Here is a 24195-nt window from a genome sequence, read left to right as displayed (position 1 = left end):
AGTTCCAGGAAAAGGTGCAAAGCTACACAGAGAAACACTGTCTCAAAAAAAAAAAAAAAAAAAAAAAAAAAAAAAAAAAAAAAACACCTTTTAAAGGATCCATTGATTCTATCCACTGCAAATTTTCAACTCTTTTCTTTTATAGTGCACACATATCAGTGTAATAAGATAGGTAAATAACTTAGTAGAGTTTGCGTTGGGATGGCAAAGCTTGTTTCGGGGACCTAATCTGGCCACTTTCCCCCTTCATTTACTTATTACTTGTTTATATGTGTCCGGGTCTTTCACTGCTGTGTATATATGTGTGTGAGACAGGGTCTCTCATTGGTCTGGTCCTCACCAAGTAGGCTAGGGTGGCTGGCAAGAGTCCCACAGAACTAGATCATCCAGTCTCCACCACCCAGGGCTGGAATTATACCTGTGTGCCATCATTCTTGGCTTTTTCAAAATGTGGTTTCAGTGGAGATTGAATTCTGGTCCTCATGCTTGCAAGGAATATCATACATTCATTATCTCAGGCTGCAAAAGAAGTGTGTTGACTAGCTGATCCAGAGACCCTATGGCCCTACAAAACTCAGAAGTGTTTTTTTTATACATCAAGTTTGCTGACCCCTGGTATTATTTCCTAGTGCAGCAGTAAAAGTGCTGTCTCCCATGCAGGCCATGTTTCTCTCAATGCCCTTCTACTGCTTCTCACAGACAACCAACATTGTAAGAGTCTAGAGAGGTTTTTAAAAGGCTGATACATGGCCCAACCACAGGCATTCCGAAGGGGTAAGTATGGGGTACACTGTAGGTCCTTCAGTGCCCATCTGCCTACAAGGAACTTTGGAGCATCCTTCTTACCTACATTCTATGGCTAAAAGACATTTCAGAAGGACTGACCCTAGATGTTGTGGGAAGAGGACAGGCTTGAGGTTAACACTCATTGTCAAACCATACATACCCTTCAACCTCCTCAGCACAGGGCCCAGAAGAAATGAGATTGCCACTTCACAATGCACTGCTTCCCAGACTTGAAAGTAATCTAAAACCCATGGCCTTCTATTGTCTGTGTTTTCAGAGCTTTTCTTGGCTCTGCAGTGCCTATTTTTATCATGGCACAATGAAAACCCATTGGCAAAAGTCCTGGTAGTGATCTAACATTCAAATGTCAATGAAAGATGTTCTGCAAGTTCTAGAAGTTTCGCCATGGTTGATTTCTTTTCCTGCATGCCAGTTTAGGAGCTAAAGATTATTTCAGTAATAATCCTATTTTGGAAAACCTGGTGTGGAGTGTTATTTTGTATCTCTTTGCATGGCTGTCATTGTAAACACTGTTTATAGAACCTTTATCAGCATTTGCTTCTGGAATTTATAAGCACTTAGTATAATTTGCTGTGAAACCATTGGTGTTTTTTTTTAGCTTAATAGAGTCGGCACATATGGGGCATTCAGAAGATAGCAGTTTACATCCTATAAAACATCTTATGAATCTAAAGCACTTTTATCTTGGCCATTTAAAATGATTGATTCATTAATTCTCACAGCCAGGTACTGTTCTCATTTTGTAAATGAGAAAATGAAGGAAATGGCAAAAAGAGGACAGGGGACTTCATCAAAACTGTACAGCAAGGCAAAAGCCATTGAGAACTGGAAGTCAAGGTTCCCAGTTCTACTGACTAGTTTGTCCCAGGTCAATACTTCTTCCCCATGCAACAAGCTAAATGTGGACCACCCTCTGTGGATGTTTGTAGGGAAACACTAGAGCAAATTGCTGCTCCCTCCTTGAGGATAACTTTTTTCGAACTTTATGAATATATTTTCCTTGAAATGGAAAAATGCAAATAGATCCATTGGGAAGCAGACATTTTGCTTTTTAAAATTAAGCGGGGACTCCAGGTAGGCGCCTTCAACCAGCTGAGAATTAATTTCAGCTAAGTTCTCCAGCGGCCTGGGCTCAGGAGCTGTTTGCATTCTTAGTGATATACTGGAGCACATGGTGACATTGCTTAGTTCATTTATTAGCCCTGGAAAAGTTAAAAAAAAAAAAAGCAAAACAAATCTTGACTAGCCAATTCAAGGAAAACAGAAATGTACCCAACTTAATCCATTGTACCTGTAATTCCTGTTAGGAGTTTATTAAAATTTTAATTTCCAGACCAAGTACCCACAGGGAACTGTTCCTTTATTAATCACATTGAACACTTTTGACAGTGTCCCTGAGGCAAAGCTAGAAAATCAATTATCAAACAAGGCTCACATTTCTCTGAATAAGTTCTAAGGTAGCAGGACAGATTTCCTTCCACAACTATGACTGAGCCCTATCTGATCATTAAAAGTTCCAGCCCATTGAATGTATTGTTTTGATGCTTTAAGGATATGGACACCAGGCTTCAAACATTCAATGTGTCTGGTGACATATATATTCTGGAAATACAACTGCAACATGTGGTTTACCCACTTACTACATGACTAAATGTGTTCATAGTGGGATCTTACTGGATAAAGGTGTGAAATATGATTTATTAATTATAGAACTAGTGGGTGGCAATATATTGTGCTTTTACATTTATTTTTATGTTGTTAATCATTCATTTTTAAGTTTTGATCATTTTTCCATGCACACTGCATATTATGATCCTATTTACCCCCATTATTCTCCTCTGCCCTCTCCACTCTGATGATTCCCTTCTTCCCATCATACATACCTCCCTCTTCCTTTTAGGCCACTGTGTGTGCGTGTCTTATGCAGGTAGCCCCAGATGCTGTGAGTTCAGGATTGTAACAGCCAGAGACAGAGTTTCATAATGCTCCTCTTCATCCTCAGCTCTCATTCTCTTTCTGGCCCTCTTCAGTAATGTCCCCTGGGCCTTGGAGTGGCTGATTTAGGTGTTTGCTTGGGAGGTAGCACTCAACAGCTGCTTATTCTCAGTACTTAGAGCAGTTATGAGTCTGTGCACTCCCACAGCAAAAGAAACTTATTCCAACCCAGGATAAGAGGTATAAAAGTCCGTAAGTATAAACATCAGTGTTTAGAAGGCAGTTTGACTCCAGGCCCATTTACCAAAACATCAGTAGTAAGTTCTCTTTAGGGGCTGTGACCACTGGAACCAGGGGTTTTTGACCAGGTTTGCAATTCCAAGCTGCTGTTCCCTCTTTTGGAGCAGGTTTCAAGCCCTTCTGAAAATGGTTGTCATCCCCTAGCCAGCTTGCCACTACTGCATCAGTGGGTGCATATTGCCTGAGAGAGAAGTCTATAGCACACGGTGTACACTGGTGGGTAAAGCCATTGATTATTTTGTCCCCCAGGCATTTTTTGTTATCATACAGGGTTACATAAAGCCCTTTTCATGCACATAAGAAATGTACTTGGTGCATATTGCCCACCTTCACTCATTGCCCCCCCCATCCTCCCTGTTTCTGTTAATCCCAATAGTTTCACTCTACTTCTATGTCATCAGCACACATATACCATTATTTATCTATATAATGTTTAGGACCAAGAAATGAGAGTGAATATGAGATATTTCTCATTTAGAGATGGACTGAATTCATTGAATGGATGCAATGGGAGATAAAAAACAATTTAATTACATTGTGAATTTTATTATTACTTCATCTCTGTCTGCATGGGGCTTACAGTTTAGTTGAAGGAATCTGGCAATAAATAGTGCCAGTTAAATAATTTCAGATGTGGTTAATGTTCTGAGGAAACATTAGGAAATCTCTGAGAAGTAGCATGTCTCCCTGAATAACTCTCTACACTCATACATTTGGTGGGTATAGAAAATTGATGACCAAGTGGATGGCAAGTGTGTATTATTATGGCACACCTTAGTCACTTGTTAACCTAACTTCTCTTTGGTCCCTCATCTCTAGATGGTGCTTTTGGGAGGTCTGGGAAGATGATGTGATGTGGTGTGTGTGTGTGTGTGTGTGTGTGTGTGTGTGTGTGTGTGTGTGTGTGTGTGTACATAGTGCACTGGAAACAAAGATCTTGGGAATGTAGGGGGCTGCTAACAGGATTACCCAGAATCCCCTCTACATATTTCCCCTTATTAGCCTGGAATGTAAGCAGCTCTGCCCTGTGAAGTGGGGAGTCATTTTCTTTTCTTTTTTTCTTAGTTAAAAAGTATTTTTGATTAATTTATTTTTATGTGTATTTGAATGTACATATGTGCACCACATGTGTCCTGGTGGTAGTCAGGAGAGGGTGTCAGAGCCCCTGGAATGGAAGTTATAGATATTTTTGAGCCACCATCTGGGTGTTGGGAATCAAGCCCAGGTCCTCTGCATGGGCAAAGAGTGTTCTTAACTGCTGAGCCATCTCTCCAGCCCCAGAAGGATTTTTTCCTAATCTTTATTATGTCAGGGTAGGGGCCAGGGGATGAGAAGGAAGGGCCCTCTGCCTTCTTTGTCTCAGTCAGGAAACATATCTGTGACCCAAGTCTGCACTGTCTCTAGATTCTGATGCTGTTTGCGAGTTAGCCACCCTTGTTCAAAGCTTGTCACGTCTCTTTACTCAGAATATCTGAAGAAACACCTGAGTTCTCTGCCTCGGTGAAATAAGTTGTGGTGAAGGATGTTGGGGACGAGGAACTGAACTCAGAGCTGATACAGGAAGAGAAGGAGAACCAACCCTAGGGATAATGGGGAGAGGTTTCCAAAAAGGGGCAACACGAGGCAGACCAGGCACCTGGCGTGCTGAAAAATGCTGCACTGTGAAAGTTCCCAGGGCAAGCAGGAAAGTAGACAGGCACATTTACAGAATGCTTGATCCAAGTCACTTAAAGCCCTATAGGTTGTGAGGTAGGACTCCTTCTGAACACTGACAGGAAACCTATGCAAATCTCTAAGGATGAGTGACCTATATTTTCAGATTATAGTGGATTATATATTATATGTGATATAGTGGAATACACACACACACAACACACATACATGTCACACAAGTAATACACACATATATCAGATTATATATTGAGCCACATAATGGATAAGTAAATCAATTTGATTAGTCACAAGAAGCATTTCAATTTGCAATCATGGCAAGAATAGAACAGAACATATAAGAGTACTTTACTTGGAATGGGGTGTTTCTAATGAGTATCATTTAATTAACTTTTGACTTTTTACTTATGTTTTATTAGTATTAATATTTTTTTCATTTTTATCTATGTCCATTACTTGAATGTATTAGTTATATTTCTGTTGCTCTGATGCAGTACTGAGACCAAAGCAACTTACAAAAAGAAGAGTTTATTTGGGCTATGTTTCCAGAGAAGTAAGAGTCCATCATGGCATAGAAGCATAAACACCAGACATGGTAACAGAAACAGAGAGCTCAATACACACATCTTGAGCCTCAAGCACAAATCAGAGAGAGCAAACTGGAAGTGGTGTGAGGCTTTTAATCTTAATACCCACTTCCAGTGATGTATTTCACCTGGCAAGGCTGTACCACTTAAACCTTCCCAAAGAGTTCTACTAAGTGGAGATGGAGTATTCAAATATCTGAACTATGGGGCATATTGTTGCCCATCTCTCTACATTCATATCTAACAATAGATGAGATACAACATGACTATTCCATGTTTGCATGCACGAAATGGGCTGCAATGTGATAATCATTTCTGACTGGCTCACAGTTCATGTTTCCATACCTCTGGGATCTTAGATAATGGTAGCAAGGCTGGAACAGCCTAGCAAAAATAGAATACTACCATCAATTGGATGACCTCATTCTGGGTGGTTGATTGGAAGGAAAGATTAGTGGCATTGGACTCTGGGAACCAATTCAGTTGTTATTCTAGCCATAACAACTAGATCAGACAAGTGTGATCAAGCTTACAGCCTTAGGCAACTACAGTCAAGTGTAACTGGGGCATGGAGGACTGCTCAGTGGACAGAAGAATTCTGAGACCTGGCAAGGCCAGAAGCTCTTCAAGGCATATGCTCTGGTCGACAATCCACCATTAGTAAAGTGTTGGTCTTCTGTGGCCCATGGATAGAGGAGTGTTTACCAAGGTCTATTGTAAAAAGAACCAGGTCCAAGTATGCTGAGTAACATGAATCCACTAGTCTGGCTCTGAGGATCCCACTTTAGGAGTAGTCTGTGTTCTGAGATCACCCCCATAGTCTCTTTTTAACAGGCCCCATCATTTTATAACTCTTTTCATTGTGATCTTTAATTACCTTTTTGGAGGATTTGTATTGGGGAAATGTGCTCAGTGAAAAAGCTCATCAGGCTGTTTTGAGGGTCCTATGTCAGGAAGAACTAGGTCTCTGGGCCTACATGGGAGTCAGGCCAAGATTCTACTAGCAACTAGGGCAACTGGAGTCCCAGTATCTGTTAGTGTTTGTAGAATCTAAATCTGAATAATATTCATTGTGCAACAAGGCTGAACCTCTGGGTAGGAAGAGGAGGGTGGGCATGCTGGGATCACAGACTGCTTACAATATCTCACTCCTAGGAGGATGAAAAGCTAACATGTACAAATGACCACAGGGGCGTGAACCACCTAAATACAAGAAAAACTCAGGAATCTGTGTCACAGCTTTGAAGCAAAGCTCAGTATTTGTTCCCTTCTCCAAGCTTTGTCGGCCAGTGTCTGGCCTTTATTTCTCCAGTGCCCACAGAAAAGATGAAAGTCAGACTCATCTTTTCCTGATTGAGGTGGCATGAAGCTCCATCATTGCTAACATCCTGTTTTCAGCCTGACAATGTTGCACAGTTCAAGTTGCATAACATTTTCCCTAGGAGCTGAACTTAGTCAAAACATATCATTTTGCTAACATGTGCTCCAGAATATGCCTTGTATTAATTGTCAGTAGATTATGACTAAAATTAATCACATCACTGAAGGCTTTCTAAGACCACTAAATTAGCTTGTGATAATTTGTGCTTTACCTAATTCTGTGTGTAAAACACAGTTTCTGCCCTTGAGTGTGCACTTTATTCTTCAAAAGGTATTTCTTGGGCTTAGCAAGGTAACACATTTGGTTTGTTTCTTTGTTGTTTTCAAGGATAACTCTGGATTTTAAGCACCATATTAATATATTGTGAGGACTATTCCTGCTAGTGAACCAAAAAGCTGTTTGAAAATAAAGAGAAATTTGTTAATTTTTTTCTTGTTATTTTGGCTTATGTGTTAACAAATAGAGTGTTTTCTGTTCTCATATAATAAGTTACAAGATTGTATGTCACTCATATTTTTACTGACCTGAGACTATGTTCATAAGCACAGCTGTTGAGGCATACAAAGTAATTGACATTTCTGTAGTCAGTATATTTTTAGATGGTAATTGCTATCACTAATTTATTTGCTTAGTAAGTAAGAAAACAGGTATGACTATATATGAAATCAACATTGACCAGACACAACCTGGTATTTTACAGTCTTTTAATGTTTTTAGGACAGGAAAAATTGTACAAATCCAATGAAATTGTGTAAAGGCAGAAAACAATTTTTCCTGATGCTTCCTCAGGCAGTAAACTCTTCAACTGACTCTCCATTGGGTTTGCGTTCATTCTGTGTTGTTTCTCTCACCCAAAATAGAAATTAGGATATGTTGGAAGAGGAAAGTACTCTACACGAATCTGGTCTGTTTCCCCTTTTCCATTAGAGAAAGATATCATTTGTTGTCAAATAATGTATCAAACAGTTTTATAATCTATTTTTCTATCAGAGTCAATATTTTGAGACATATTGTTGAATGACAGGCGGGGATACTCACCACTATACTAACGGGGAGGACTATATTGTTGAATGAATATGGGAGTATCTACATAGTCAGTTTTTGAGGTTGAAATCTGTGCTGGCTAGTCATATGTCAACTTGACACACAAACTAGAGTTATCCGAAAGGAAGGAAACTCAGTTGAGAACATGCCTCCATAAAATCAGACTATAAGGCATTTTCTTAATTAGTAATTGATGGAGGAGGGCCCAGTCCATTGTGGGTGGTGCTATCCCTGGGTTGGTGGTCCTAGGCTCTATAAGAAAGCAAGCTGAGCAAGCCATGAGTAGCAACCCAGTAAGCAGTGCCCCTCCATGGCCTCTGCATCAGCTCCTACCTCCAGGTTCATACCCTGTTTGAGTTCTTGCCCCGACTTCCTTCAATGCTCAACAGTGACATGGGAGTATAAGCCAAATAAACCCTTTTCTTCTCAACTTGCTTTTGGTCATGGTTTTTCATTGTAGCAATAGTAATCCTAACTAAGACAAAATCTACCTGAACTGAGTAACTCAGTGTCACTTAGAGACTGTCTTAACATTGAAGGAAAACACAGACGGATATCATCTAGCATACAGAGGCCACCTTGACCACCCCCATACACACATACACTAAATTACTATCTTGTCTTCTGTAGAGAATGTAACCCAGCAGCACTTTTTGAATTATTTGACTACTAGTTCAATTTATGAGAAGTAGTCTTTAAAATTGAGTTTGACAACAATGTCCTCACATTGTAGCAGTTAGAAGTTTTATATCTAGAGGACACAGAGAAGATTTCTGTCATGACTATTGAACTCTGCCTTGTATCATGAGAGCAGCAGCAGACAGCATATAAAGAAATAGATGTAGTTGTGTGCCAATAAAACTTTATTTACAAAAAGAAACTCCAGCTGAATTTGACCTGCTGCCTTGGTTCTCGAAGTAGAAAGTTTGGTATTCCCAAGGATCCTTAGCATCTACTTTATATTTTTACAAGATCATCTGACAGATTCACAGGCTCCTTCAAGCTAGATGTGCACTGTTCTAAACTACTCTTCAAAGTGAAGTAAGTGGTCACTTCTCAGGTAGCTCTTTGAACTAAGTATTTCATGACTCTGAGGCTTCATATTAGCTAGTTTCAAACCCGCTGCTTCTCTGCGGCCTTCAAATCATGGGGCTCTTTATCTGAGTCAACAGTAACCTCCATTTCCTGCTCTGCTCCTTTTAGATGATTTGTTCCTTTTTAAAAATTCTTTTAAAGATTTTCTTAATTTCCTGCTCTAGAAAATGTTGGCTATGGGTACTTCTGAGTCTGGAGGAATGGGTGGGGTAGGTTATTTCATATATGCATGTTTATATAAGTACTATATCCCTTCTATTGTTGGCCCATGATATATGCTACCCAAATTTGTACCTGGCATGTTTGAACTGCATTTTCATTCCTCAAGTAAGAGCAATAGACCCTTCCATTGGCGGTCTCTGTAGCTGTAATGGAAACTCCCTTGCTTTTGAAACTCAGTGTTTGGCCACTGGCTAACTTAACAGAATTTCTTGGCTTTGTCATTGTCAGCATTGGGCTCAGGTATTCCTTTGCTGTGGGGGCAAACTTATTCACTATAGGATGCTTGATAGTATCCCTGGCCTCTTCTCATTTGATGCCAATAGTGGTCCCCATTGCCAGTTTCAATGTCCAAAACTGTTTTCAGACATTGTCAAATGTACTCCAATGGACAAAATTGCCTCTAGCTGATAGCTACTGAATTATTAGGATGCTAACCAATCTGTGCCTTCCTGGGTGGCCTCAGTGTAACTAGAGGCCCAGGACATCTGTCTTTAGACTTCTGCATTCTCTTTTTTCCCTCTACTGTGGCATACCAATTTCATGTTCCGTGTGAGTAATGAAACAAGATTCTGGGGACACACATCGAAACCTACAATACCCCTAGCTTACTTCTCCCTCATTAACCCTGAATCCTCTCAACGTTTGTTGCCTTCTCCTAGGTGTCTACCTGCCCTCCAGCCTTCTCTTCCTGTAGCTTCCCCTTCCATGTCTTTGTTCTTTATGTTTTAAGTGATTTCAAGTGGAAAAACAGAGCTGAATATGTGTTATCTATGTGGCACTTTGAACCAGAACTGATTACCATAAGGTTTCATAAAGCAACATAGAGAGAATTGGGGAAAAATACACCTACTTTGTAGTTTGGGAATCTTCTTTGTAATCAAAGCTTTCCTATTGGTTCATTTTCATTATTTGGTACATGGTATACACACACACACACACACACACACACACACACACACACACACATATATATGTATAAATACATCACTTGATCTCTGCAGTTAATGCCCAGGGCTGGTACATCACATGTCAGGATTGATAATGTGATTGTCCTGTGAAGAGGAGAGCTGGCAATCTGCTCAGTTTGGTGTGAGTAGTGATGAACCTCCACTATCTCCACAGTCAGATCAAACCTAATTCATTTATTCTGCTAAGAAATACGACTGTATATTATTTAATCATCAAAATAGTCAGTTTCAACTATTGAACTTTGTTTTCTATTTGGTTATTTCCTGAATTTGTAGCATGCAGATTTGCCGTTTATTCAATAGAATGCAATAACTGTTGCTAGAGGGAGAAAGTCCGGGTCAGTTGGAGAATTGACTGGAATGTACGCCCTGAGATAGTGCATGGAATGTACAATTTAAAATTTCATCTGGATATTTCATCATTTTCCAGAGACATACAGCAAACAAAAAAGATTGTAACCAGCCTAGTGCCTCTGTTAGGACATAGTGTGCCATAGTGCACATCAGACCCCTTTCTGTCTCTGCCTTTTCTGTATTCTGAGCATTGTGACTTTTTTCACAGACAGGAATGGTGCATTCTGAAGGGAGTCTGCACACTTCTTATTTGTTTGGCCTTTTTTTTAAAACACTGTTTAGTACTTGTGAAATTAAACTAGGGCAAGACCAGTAGAAGACAACAGGCCATCTGTCCTAAGCAACCAGAATTTGACTATAGATGTATGAGCATGCATTGTTTAGACTAGAACTGCCCAGCTGGGCCCCTTCCAACTGCCAGCCTGCAGAGTTTTGAGCTCATTTGAGAAAGTTGTATATGTCTGTGGTTTTAAGCCACTATATTTCAGGATAGTTTGTCATGGGATAAAGACAAACTTTAATAGAGAATCAAAACCAGGGGCACCTCTGGGTGGCTGAGTTGACTAATGCGAACTTATACCCCGGCAATCCCTTTCCTGGATGTTCGGTTTTTCTCTTAATCTTCCTTTGCAGAAGGTAACAACATTCCTGATTGTAAACAGTAACCATGAAGTCTAGAGTCAGCCTGCTGTTGTCAGCTGAAGGGCAACAGTTTTTAAGCTATGCCACCTTCAGCACGGGAATTGCGTGAGCCTAAGTATTAATTTCCCAAGGGCATGTATTAGGAGGGATTCTGCTATCCATCAGAGTATACACATGAGGCCTTTGTTTAAAGATCAAGGCTGTGGTGCAATAAGCCTTTAGGGTCTGGGAGACAGTCCAATAACCCGGGGCCCTTTCCTGTGCACACTGGGCCAGACGGAGCCAGAATCTGCAGGGGCATTCTTTACCCCAGGGAGAGGTCAGAGCATTTCTCTGTGGAAACCATTCCTAAATCCCTTTGGTCATGGTCAAGCCAGTGTTGCAGAACTAATTAAGGCACTTAAGAACTATCAGTGAAGAAACTGACCTAGGGGGCTGCCAGGAAGTCTCTCACCCCAAAACATATCCCTTTAATCCCACTACCCTTATGTTGGCCAAGGGTGAAAAGCCAGGCATCTAGCAGCATCCGTAGAGATAAAGATAGAGCGTTTTCCAGCCCAACTGTCAATCAATTACATCTTTACAGATTCAATTTCTTTCTTTTTAAAATGGGGTACATTAATAGAACTGTGTGATGACTGTACAAGGTGATTCATGCAGAATTCTTACTACAAGCGCCTAGAAATTAGGAAATAATAAAAAACTGCAAATGTTATTAATTAAACAGTGAACACCCCCCTGGAAGTCAGGCACCTCACTTGATCTTGCATAGGACTGTCCTCCAAGCCAAAGTGCCACCATCTTCGAGTGTTTGGCTGGGCCTTCTTGCTCAAGGTCACCACATTTTTGGGCTCAGTGATTGTTAACATTCCATCTTTGTAGGAGGGTTTGGAGACTCTCATCTGAGTACCCAGCCTCCCCTGCTAACTAGTTGTATGTGCTTCTGCCCTAATTAGTGTCTTTGGGAAAAGCTAGAGAATATAGGGGAAGAGACCCGAGACCCGATCTACAAAGCCATTGGAGAATCTAATCCCTTCTGAGTGTAGACCTTCCAGTGTGGCTGTATTAAGGCCACCCATGCTCCTGCTAGCAACCCTTCAGTCATCATCTATAATTAAATGTAATACACTGTCTGGTTCCCTAGAGAGAACTTGGTGGAATCACCCCTTGGTCTGTTGTTGGGACTCTAGAAGAAATAGTAGATCTTGTTTATGCGTTCCCAAGGGAAAAAAAATTCACAACCAAGCTCTGTGGCTACTTAAGCCTCTGTTTTCTCAAATTACACTAGGGAAACAAAGACTAGCCACATCCTATCATTATGTCATGGATACTTTTTATTGAACTTATGTCCCCAAACCCAACTGAGCGTACCCATGTATTGTCACAGGGTTTTACAAGTTAGGATCCAGTAGTCTAAAGGGGAGGAAAATCTATTTTTATTTATTTCCTTGTCCCAAGAGAATAGTCCAAGAAGTTTTAGATAATTTAGTAAGCAAACTTCAGAAAACACACGAGCTAAAGGCACCCATAAGTTTAGACAAAACTCCTGAGAACAGAGTATGAGAAATTTTGACATTAGAAGTCATAATCACAGAGAATATTTTGTTTTTGAGATGGGGTCTTATGTAGCCCAGGCTGTCCTTGAATTTACTATGTAGCTCTGGCTGGCCTTGAACTCCTGATCTTCACTAATTCCCCTCCAAAGTGCTTGGATTATAGTCATGTATTACCATGCATAGCTTTGAGAGAATAATATTTGTAGAGTCACTTTGGTGGCCAAGCTCTTTTGTGGTTCAGGAACCACTTGTGGTAAGTGGCTTTTTCCTTGGGTTCAGTAGATCAATGGATGGACAACGCTGATATATCATAGGCTAACATAAAAAGTTCTTTGTACCTCAGAAACAATGTTGGTGTCACTCATATGACCACAGTGCCTTAATCCCCATCCTTCTTCAGGAAGTATGGGCTCCTACTACTGATGTTTTCACTTCTTTCAGAATTGTACCCATAGGTGTTGGATCCTGAGTAGAAGGAGGCAACCCAATGACTAAGAGAAAAACTGTTATTCAAAGCAGGGTTTGCCACTTGTGTTTTTGTAAAGGATGGATACTAAGTAATTATTCATGGCTTCCAGAGCCTTAGAATCTGTATTAAAACTACTCTAGTCTGTCATTGGTTCTGGTACCAAAGCAGTTATAGGAAGGATAGGCAATATATAGGTCTATGAGCATATATGTAGTGCAATAAAACTTTATTTGTAACATGAGGCAATTGGTTGAAACCCTCAAGCTTTAGTTTACTGATCCCTGAGTTGACAGAAATTAAATTCATGTGTTTATAAAGGCTAAAGAGAAAATCTTTTAGGATTCTTTGATTTCTTTTGCTGCTGTTGTTTTGATTTTTGATACCTGGCATTATTCCATAGTACAGGCTAGACTAGAATTCCTATAGGCATACTTTACCATGCCTGCTTCAGGAGTTTTCCCAACAAACACAAGACACTCTTGTTCACTTTGTTCTTGAAATGATACAGCACTGTAAGTTATTAAACTAGCCTCAGTGGAATACTATCAGAGACATATTTAAGAACATAATAACTGTAGTCCAATGAAGAGCTTGTCCAGATACTAAAGAGGGAATCATTCTCAGTGCAAAGCTTGTAAGGCTGTCAAAAATAGGAATACATTCTGTCTGAATCATTCTTACATGCAAGGTGTGATGTTTTGAATATAAAATGACTCTCACGAGATTATGTGTTTCAACACTGAATTCTCATCTGACGAAGCTCTATTGGATACAACCTTTAGCCTTTAGGTGAGGCCTAGGTAGAGTAAAGAGGCCACTGGGTGTCTGTCCTTTACAGTTTTAATGTAGCCTTACTTCTGGTCCAAGCTTTCTTTGCTTTCTGGGCCTCTGAGATATGAGGACTCCTACCTACGTGTTCCTGCCACCCCGAACTTTCCTATGCTTTCCCCACCATGATGGATGAATTTTATCCTCTCAAATGGAAGCCAAAAGAAATTGACCCTCAAGTTGTGTCTTGTTAAGTATTTATTTGGTCACAGTGATAATAAAAGTCATGAATACATAAAGTTACTTTCATTCAAATAACAACGACATCCATCTTATTTATTCTTTTTAAGAAGCATTAATATGTATTTAATATATCTCTAGTGGTTTGCCAGGCATGATGTCACACACCTGACTCTCAGCCTTCAGGAAGCCGAGACAGGTTTATCAAAAGGCAAAGAAAGAACTTTTTGTCAGCAAACTCAATATTGAATACCATTTAAAAAATGTAATGTTTCAACATTAAAAATAAAAAGGGACAGGATGACAAGTCAGTTGATCAGCCATTAAGAAAGAGCACAGGTTGCTTTTGTGGGGGACCCAGGGTGGATTCCCAGCACACACACAGAGGCTCACAACCACCCATAACTCCAGTTCCTGAGGATTCAACACCTTCTTCTGACCCCCTGAGCACTAGACAGGCACATGGGCACATACATACATGTAGGCAAAACATCTGTACATGTAAAATAAAATTTTAAAAAATTAAAGAAAGATCTAAAAAGACTTACAAGAATTGAAAATTTTGATAATGTGTTTTATCCTACAGTTTAGTGTTCCTGGATTTCAAACTGCCAAGCCTAAGTAACTATAGCTCAATAAATCTAAGGAAATAAGTGTATTCAAGTCTTCTCACTGGGTATACAGTAGATGGAATGTGAATACTTCCTAAAAACATGGCTAAGTCACTCTTATATTTCTATCCAAATTAATTAGATTGTAGTTCTTTTATTTTCGCAAAACTTGAATTGGCATTAGTGCTTAAAATTTAAAATATTGGGCTCATTTTAATTGAGAATGCTGAAAGTATATTTTTTCTGGCAGTTCTTAAAAATATAATTTTTAAATGGCTTAGCAATGTAATTTACCATTTATAGATAAAAATAAAAGCTATGAATTGGACCTTTTTATGTGTAGTTTGTCTTGAAGAGTTTACTCTTAAAACATTGCCTCACAAAGCAAGGTGCCCTTGCAGCCTAAAAGCAACATATGGACAGAGTAAATACCATCCCGATTAAGTTCCCTATTTTATATGGAATGGCAATATTGCCAGACATTTTAAGTACCTGCAACTTGTCAACTCTTAATTTGTGGTTTCCCATAGGACTAAGGAACCATAGTATATTTTTCCTAACCACAGATGTGTGCCATTTTTAACCATAATGAATGTACCAAAAGTTTTAAAAGCATTATATTTTCTACTTCATTTAAAGATAAACATCTGTTTGCTTTAACATTGAAATAAAGCCTATGAATCACAGAAAATAAGTGACATTTTATGAACCATATGTACATACTCCAGAAATTGGCTAATTTTCAACAATTATTATGGACAGGCAATTATGTACTTGAAATTTTGCAAGCATGTATGATTCATTACCTCAGGTGCATTGAGCATTCTACATTTCAAATGTTTTATAAGGAGAGAGCTACTAGCATATGTTTCAGATTGGAACTTTCAGTTCCAGAAGTGTGGTCAAGATGAAAAGTAACTGAATTCAACCTAAGTATAAAAAGCAGTAGTTTTTATTATGAGAAAAGATAGTGCATTTGTTGTTGTTTGTTTGCTTGTTTCTTTCTTTAATGTGTATGGGTGTTTTGTCTGCATGTGCCTCCTGTGTATGATGTCTAGTGCATGGAAGGCTAATAAAGGGCATCAAATCCTCTGGAACTGGAGATACGGATGGTTGTGAGCTGGGGCATGGGTACTGAGAGGTGAACTCAGGTCCTCTGGGAAAATGGCTAGTGGTCTTAACTGGTGAACCATCTCCCAAGCTCCATAACTTTTATTTTTTCTTTCTTAAATATAGGATCTTGCTATGTAGTTTGGGTTAAACTTGAACTTACTATGTAGACCAAACTTTCATAGATCCTGCTTTCCTCTGCCTCCTGAGTACTGGGATTAAAGGCATGCACCACTATGCCAAATGGGAAAAGGTCATTGTGCACATAACCATGCTAACAAAATGAATTTTCATCTGTTCAAATTATCAGAAAAATAAATGCTTCAAGGATAAGTATAACTAGTTTTGAGAATTAAATCCAGGATATATCTTAACCTTCTTGCACTGTATTTCTTCTGTTTACTCTGCTGTATTTGGGTACAGTAAACTTGTCAATATAACCTCCCAGAAGAAAGATGTCAATCATCATCCTTCTTTGTATAACTTAAGAAGCTAATCAGACAAAGCTCATTGGGGTGAAATTTAATTATGATTGAGAAATCTTTGTGATGTGTACTTGGCTAGAGGAAACAAATTTAGGGCATGGTGATTATCTATAAATGTAAATGATTTTGGCAGGGAACCATAGTGATACTCACTTTCATGAACACAGGTATTGGAGAGATAGCTCAGTGGTTAACAGCACTTGCTGTTCTTGCAGAGAATGCTGATTCAGTTTCTAGCACCCGTATGGTGTCTCACAATCATCCTTTACTCCAGTTCCAGGGAATCTGACACCCTTTTCTGGCCTCTGTGGTCATCAGGAACACTCATGGTGGACATACCTACATGCAAACACTGACATACACATAAAATAAAAATAAATAAATCTTTAAGAATATAGAGTTGGTAGATATGTTTTCTCAGATCATTAGATAATGGAGAGACTTTCCTGATACATAAGATACAACCAGTCCCAGGTTTTATGTTATCTGCTCCCATAAAAACATCCCTTGTGTGTATACACATATAATAGAATATATAATATAATCATATACTTTTAGGGGACATAGTGGAAAGTACCATGCTCTCTTAGAACCTTCAAATTGTATAGTATTATTGTGGCATCATTACCATCTTTCAGTGTAAAGTACGTTTGACAGTACGCTGTATCCTCATTTTTGGTCCCATGTTTTTATTCAGGGAGAGACTAATTCTGCATTAAAATAGTTTAAATATATGATCTATCTAATGTCAACCTAGTTATTGAATCTGCATGCAAATAGAATTGCCTCCAGCTCTTCTTTCCCCTACCCCCTGTTTTCCTCAAATTAATGTGAAGACTAGGCCATATATTTGGGGCCAGAAATCATTGTCCATTACTGGCCTGTTTTGGTGATGGTGCAGTGTTCCTTAATGTTGGTAGTGTTCTAAGTACAAGGAAAGTACCTGATGCTATACAAACATATTCCAAGTATGTACTTTAAATCAAGCATGTATTCTTGGGATGTGTTTCTCCATCTTCTAACTTTAGTTTTTCTCTGCTGTACACATAAAAATGGTATCTGCAATACTCTCACTAATGGGTTAATAAACAAACTTATATGTAGATAGGTAGCTGCAAAAATTGTTTTGGTTCTTGTGCTTATTAACTAAGAGTTCTAATTCTTGATATGCAATGTTAGAGACATTTATTGTACATTTATTATGTGCCAGCTATATTGTGAGATTATATAGAATGCACCTGCCCTCAAGGAGCTTACAGCCTGCAAAGAGAAAGAGACACAAAACATCTCCAGTATAATTCAAGATGTGTAGGCATGGAACTTTTTGCAAATCACCAAGTTCCACACCTGCTTCATTTACAACCAATCCAAGGAGTTGGTTCTGCTTTTGTGCAGCAGGCACTAGTTGTAGATTTGGAGATCAATTAGGGTGTGCTGCCTTTTTAAAGTCCTCATATTTTTATAAAGCTATTTTTAAACAAATATTATATTTGTTTATGAGTGTGTGTGTGTGTGTGTGTGTGTGTGTGTGTGTGTGTGTGTGTGTGTGTGTAGGTCTTAGAAATTGGTTCTCTCTTTCCACCATGAAATTTAACTCAGGTCATTAGACTAGTCATCAAGTGCCTTTACCTGCTGAGCCATCTTGCTGGACACAAAGGTGGTTTTGTGGTGTGCAATGTTCTACTATAACTTCATTTCAGCACCAACATAAGTGATGATGAACATTAGCCTCTGATCTATTACATCTCTAATCTGCCCTCTAATTCAAGTACTAGCCATACCCAACCTTGCCCAGTTTCTGAGATCAGAGGAGATCAGGGTTGTGTGGGCATAGTTTCCAGTCTATCCTATTCCCCCACCAAGATGCTTTGGCTAGCATTCAAAATCCTGTTCTACCAGGGGGTTAGTATGCAGATTCTAGCTGCTTCAGAACAATCACCCCCTCTTGCTCTCGCTTTTTCTATTGTGTTGTGCTGAGTGCTAGTTCTGCACTATCACAGGTTCCATTCAAGTCTTTAACAGTCAGCTTTACCATCATGATTTTCTTGTCTTAGTTACCATCCTTGCAGGTCTAACTGACACAAAGCCATTGGATATGTCTATTCAGAGGAACCAATGGACTTGCTTAAACGTGCATGTTGACACAGTTGTCTTTCCTTGGTTGGGGTTCCAAATAAAAACACTTTATTCTCCCATGATCTAGTTTTCAGAAACACTCTTCATTTTCTCTAACTTTTTTTCTTTATAAAATGGAAAAATATGGCAGAGATCAGGATCACAGCCCATCTCAATTTCAGTCAGAGTCATGGGCATCTTCAAATTCAAAGACTAATAATACATTGTATCTTCTTTCATCTCCTTCTACAGTGGCTAGTGGAGTGCACAAGACATTTCAGAGGCCAAATGTCAGTAGGAAAGTTATTTTTTTAAGATTTATTTATTATGTGTACAGTGTTCTGCCTGCATGTATCCCTGCAGGCCATTAGAGGGCACCAGTTCTCATTACAGATGGTTGTGAGCCACCATGTGGTTGCTGGGAGTTGAACTCAGGACCTCTGGAAGAGCAGTCAGTGTTCTTAACCCCTGAGCCATCTCTCCAACCCCGAAAGTTATTACAGTCCTAAAAATTCTTTGTATCTAACAGTTGGTGTCTCTGCTAGTGGTTGGTCAAATATCAGCAACAGCAGTGGCCTTGCCAATGCTCACCCATTCTGTGCTTGGAGATTTATGCCACTTTGGGGCCTCCTCAAGGAATAATGAGGTTTGGGATTCAGAGAGCTGAGTTCTGTCTTTGCTGTCCCAGGCCCTTCTTCCAGGAGGAGGAAGTATTTACCAACTAGGGCTAAGAGAATACATCTTTCCTGGAATTGGTGCCCAGAGAGGTACCTGACATGTGGCTGATTCTCAAAAGGAGCCCCATCAGTCAGCATACAGACACTGTGCAGAGAACTGTAATATTTTGCACTAGCAGACTGATCTCAGAAGAAAAGGCCAAAGGCGCTTTCCCTATACCAACTCTGATGGACTTTTGAGAACTGACAACATTTTGGATTTAGATGAACAAACTAATCCCATGCTGAGCCTGAAAGGTCACACAGCTGGTAGAGAAAAAATGTGCAACTTCAAAGCCAAGCTTTTTTTTTCTCCAGGGACAGAAAGGGGAGTTCAAAGGGGTAAGCACTGGAGCTATGACTGTTCTGAGATTTTGGAGCTGTGACTGTTCTTAGTTTTTGGTAGGGATAGCAGTGGATTGAACCTAGAAGATGAATAAAATGGAAGAAGAGCAGGCTGGGACTTTAGAGTGATGGGAAGCATGCATGCTAGCAGTGTTAGAATGTTAACTGAATGCTAGTTGGGATGTGTGTGTGTGTGTGTGTGTGTGTGTGTGTGTGTGTGTGTGTGTGTGTGTGTGTGTGTGTGTGTTCATTAATTTTCTCATTGCTGTGACCCTCCCAAGATGGAAGGAAGTTAAAAGATGAAGGATTTACTATGGCTTATAGTGTTAGGGAATACAATCTATGATAGTGGGGAAGTTCTGGCTATGTGGGAATAAGGCAACTGGTCTGAGTCAGGAAGCAGAGAGAAATGAATGCTAATTCCTCTTTTCCTTTTGATGCAGTCCAGTTCCCCAGCCCATGGAATGGTGTCACTCCGATTTAGGAGACGTCTTCTTACTTCAACTAACCGAAAGTACAAAATCCCTCATGGGCATATCCAGAGGTTTATCTCCTAGGTGATTCTAGAGCTTACCAATATTAACCATCACAGAGGGGATGACAAGTGGGTACCAGAGAGATGACAGGATTGTAAAAGGTCAGCATGTGCAGAATTCACCGAAATACTGAAAATCTGCAGACACTTTGACCAACAAGGAAGCAATCAGAGCAATTAAAACACAAATAAATGAATAATATCATTAAATCCATGTAGTATACAATTCTTGTTTCATAATTAATTCAAAAATTAAGATGATCTTTTTGTAGGCAACTATTCATTAAAAGACTTTTCTGTTAATGTTCATCTATTAGCTAAATATCTTTCCAAGTGGAAAAAAAAACACCAAATGAAAATTATCATCACTGGCATTCTCCAGAAATATTGAGCAATATGGAGTTGTCAATCAAGAACCCAGAGGGAAATCACATGTATCTTCTTAGGAAAAATACAGCTAGGTTTAAGAGGAATGCATAAGTTCTAGGAGTGTGTTATGCCAATATTTTAAGCATACATTTTGTGGGAATTTGTTTAGGAAATGGGTTTAAGGAAAATCAAATACACTCTCTTGGACTACATAGATCATATAATATAAAGAAACTGTCATGACCAAATCTACTTTTGAGCTTAATGACTACACAAGTGCTTTGCAAGAGTCACTTACAACCTCAACTCAGATTATGTCAGCAGCACATCTGTGGGCTTGAAGAAAGAAAGTCAATCATGATAGCTGGTTAAAGTAGTTTTTCATGGTTTTATTTCTTTTCTGCATTTATGTCATGGGTGTCAGCTTATAACTTCACAACAAAGATTTCCTGACTCTGTGTTTCAGTGCCTGTATGTGTGCCTGTGTCTGTGTGTGTGTGTGTGTGTGTGTGTGTGTATGTGTGTGTGTGTGTGTGGTGTTCTGAGTCATCATATGTATGTGACTACCTGAGTACATGTATATGCATTTGGAGGCCAGAGAACAATATTGAATATCATCCTCAGGAACAGCATTCACTTCATTCAAGATAGGTTCTGCCATCGGGCTGGAGGATCTTACCCCTCAGTCCTCCAGTCTCTGCCTCCCTCTATTTGTTCCAAGAGTTTATTCCAGCTTTTGTTGGTATTACTCTTCTTGACCAACTGCAGCTTTATAGTGTTTCATGTGCTTCCCTGATCAAGCTTTCTGTTTGTGGCACACAGGGACTCAGTTCCCAGATTGCTAAGTATGTCGCAGTGTATAGCACAGGGTTATTGGTTACACAGTGCTGAATGTGCTGTGCAAGTTATTAGTTTCAAACAAACATCCCACAAAGTTTGGTTTTTTTGCAGTGATAGAGGTTATGACATTTCAATACTCAACAGTTTTTAAACATGCTGTGTTATTTGTATGCACATTTAGTTACAACAAAAGGTCTGTAAACATTGATGAAGAATAAAGATAAAAAGTGGACTTCTAGGAGAAAGGAGGGGGAAAGCATCTGTGAGAAGTGAATGTTGGTTTCCATTTGAGGGGGAAATTGTTTGGCAAAGAGGAAAAAGTGAATATTTTGGCTATAGTAGACTAACTGGGGCTGAGAAAGAAAGCCAGTTCTGTTCTGAAGGGTCTCTGGAAACCCTGCAGGCCTTAGCTGAGATACATATGTGACAGATTGTATCTGATTAAGTCAACCACTGTCCAGTGTCTCCTATCTTCATAATACCACCTCCCCAAAGCACTGGGAACTGAAGTAGATATGGTCTCACATATACTCAACAAGTACTATCTCATTGAACTATCTTCCCAGCCACCCTATACCTTAGTAAGACAAGGTCTACACAGACTCTCTTCTCTGAATTGCTTGCACTTTATAGTTTCAAGAACATTTCTTTGCTAATATTGTCTTGGCTTGTTGTTGTCTTTCTTTGCAAATGTAAGTGTTTCTAATGTTCACGTTCACATTGAAATCCAGTGGACTCTAAACCTTCTTGGCCAGTATGTGTTTCTTTACCTTTTCAAGTCATGTAACACTGCCATCACGGTCAAGCTGAGCAGCAATTCTGACTGTCAACGTGCTGCCTCAAGCACTGGAGCTCATTTTCAGGTGCAGCCAAGCCACGGTCTGCAGGCTACATGTGCCTCAGGGTAGCTATGAATGAAGCCCAATACAAAATCATAAACTTGTGGAACACTATTACATATTTTAAATCTTTATATGTGTGTGTGTATGTGTGTGTGTGTGTGTGTGTGTGTGTGTGTGTGTGTGTGTGTGTGTGAATGTGTGTGTGTGTGTACTCATTCATTTGTATGAGAGTAGGTATTGGCATACAACAACACATGTGCGGAGGCCAATGGTCAGATTAGGTTAATTTATTAGTCTTTACTTTCTAGTTTATTTGAGAGAGGGCCCCTTGTATTTTCCCACTGTATATACCAGCCTAACCTGGCTTTCAACATTCAAGGACCTGGCTTTCAACATTCCAGGGATTCCTTTGTCTGTGCCTCTCCTTTCCCCACAGGGGCTCAGGGATTACAGATGTATGCTACCATGTCCAGCTTTAAGCACATTCTGGGATTTGAACTCGGATACTCACCCTTCAGCAGAGAAACACTTTACCTACTGAGCCATTGCCCCAAACACAAAACATCTTCAGATTGTTTTCTTTGTGACCTGATCACTCAGTTCTCAATATGCACTTTGTAGATGACAATGCACTATAACCCTGAAAGGTCAGACACAGCTGCTAGTGCATGGTGTTTACTCCACTACAGTGTAAAGTTCTTCTGGAGCCTCTGCTCTAGCTCTCAGCTTAGATGGGTAATGGGAGATTGGTTTTCAGGTTACTTTTTGTTTGCATCTGTGAAACAGCTAGATATATTGCTCTGATATTTCAAGTTCTATCATCGTCCTGTAGCCAGGTCTGTTCTTCCTGAAGACTTCCTTTTCCAAGCATCTTGCTTCACTGTCTAGTCGTGAAACAGTATCAAAGAAATGTATCAGTTTAGGAAATGAACTAAAACACTGATCAGAAGGAAGGGATGCAGGGGAGGGAAGCATAAAGAAGAGTGGTCCTAAAATGCTTTTATTTTTTTCCACTATGGCCAAGTTTCAGATTCTATTCAAATCCAAGTAGAACGTAATTTGATGAGTGATGCTGAAGAAAAGGTCAAAGTCGTTTTCCCAAGCTATTATTATTGTTGCTGTCTTTGTTACCAACATACGCCATTTACTAAGTATTTGTTATTTTACAGGCACTCTGCTGTTTTATGAGACAGGCATTAGTGTCCCTACTTACAGTTCAGGAAACTGAGGCACAGAGCAGTTCAGTGGCATGAGGTCACACAGCTGGTAAGTGACAGCTCCAAGATTTGAACTCTCTCTGACTCTTACCCTTAAGCTTTTGATTCTTTATTCCTTTTGCTTTCTCTGGGTGGCTTTTAGGACTGTTCCACACACTATTCGGTGTCCTTTCTTTTCTTCCAACAATGGACTGAGCAGGCCTTGATTCAAGGAGCTTTTAAATAATGCCCCCTTTCTGGTGTTTTGATTGGTTTTGAAATTAAAAATAAAGATGTCACAGAACTAAGTCTGGAAGTCCACACAGAATTGCTTTCTGTCCTTACCATATAAAGAAAAAAAAAGACTAAATAAACAGAAAGCAATTAGTTACCAAAGAAATGATATTGCCTCTGGATTTTGGCAAATCTTTATCTTTTATAATGAACTTCCAATATAGTAAAGCATGAAGTTTTTCTACCTAAAGCAAGCATTCATGAACTGTGTTCCAGACCACTTACTTTTAAATAGTATCTACTACAGATTAGGCACAACACAACATACACACACACTCATTCTCTCTCATCTCATCTCTCTCTCTCTCTCTCTCTCTCTCTCTCTCTCTCTCTCTCTCTCTCTCTTCCACACACAGGAGTATTTATTTTATTTTTTCTTGTATTGAAAATAGTTTTTTTTTCCACACAGCAAACTGATCACAGTTTCCCCTCCCTCTACTCCTCCCAGTTCCTCCCACCTTCCCTGCCATCCAGATCCACACCTTCTCTGTCTCTCTTTAGAAAACAAACAGGCATCTAAAAACCAATAATAAAATAAAATAATGTAAAACAAAAACAAACAAATTGGAATAGGACAAAGCAACCAGACAAAAAGAGCCAAAGAAAAAGTATCAGAAACTCATATAGATGCATGGACATATATTCACACGCATAGGAGTCCTATAAAAATATAAAACTAGAAACCACAATATATACAC

General features: G+C 39.4%; 1 protein-coding gene across 3 annotated transcripts in view; it reads left to right on the top strand.

The window, feature by feature from the left end:
* Frmpd4 (FERM and PDZ domain containing 4) overlaps positions 1 to 24195 on the top strand; it is a 623066-nt gene that overhangs the window by 211677 nt on the left and 387194 nt on the right. Inside the window, exon 2 of one of the 3 annotated variants that reach the window (XM_006973177.4) lies at positions 23177 to 23273. The exons of the other annotated variants lie outside the window; for them this stretch is intronic. Within the exon in view, the coding sequence (XP_006973239.1) occupies positions 23257 to 23273 (17 nt within the window). The 5' untranslated portion in view covers positions 23177 to 23256. The remainder of the gene's footprint in view (positions 1 to 23176; positions 23274 to 24195) is intronic. 3 annotated transcript variants of the gene reach the window in all.

This window comes from Peromyscus maniculatus, chromosome X (assembly GCF_049852395.1).
Source record: "Peromyscus maniculatus bairdii isolate BWxNUB_F1_BW_parent chromosome X, HU_Pman_BW_mat_3.1, whole genome shotgun sequence".
In the NCBI taxonomy this organism is placed as follows: Eukaryota; Metazoa; Chordata; class Mammalia; order Rodentia; family Cricetidae; genus Peromyscus; species Peromyscus maniculatus.
Note: the sequence above shows the minus strand (reverse complement) of the source record. Positions and strands in the feature narration are given on the sequence as shown.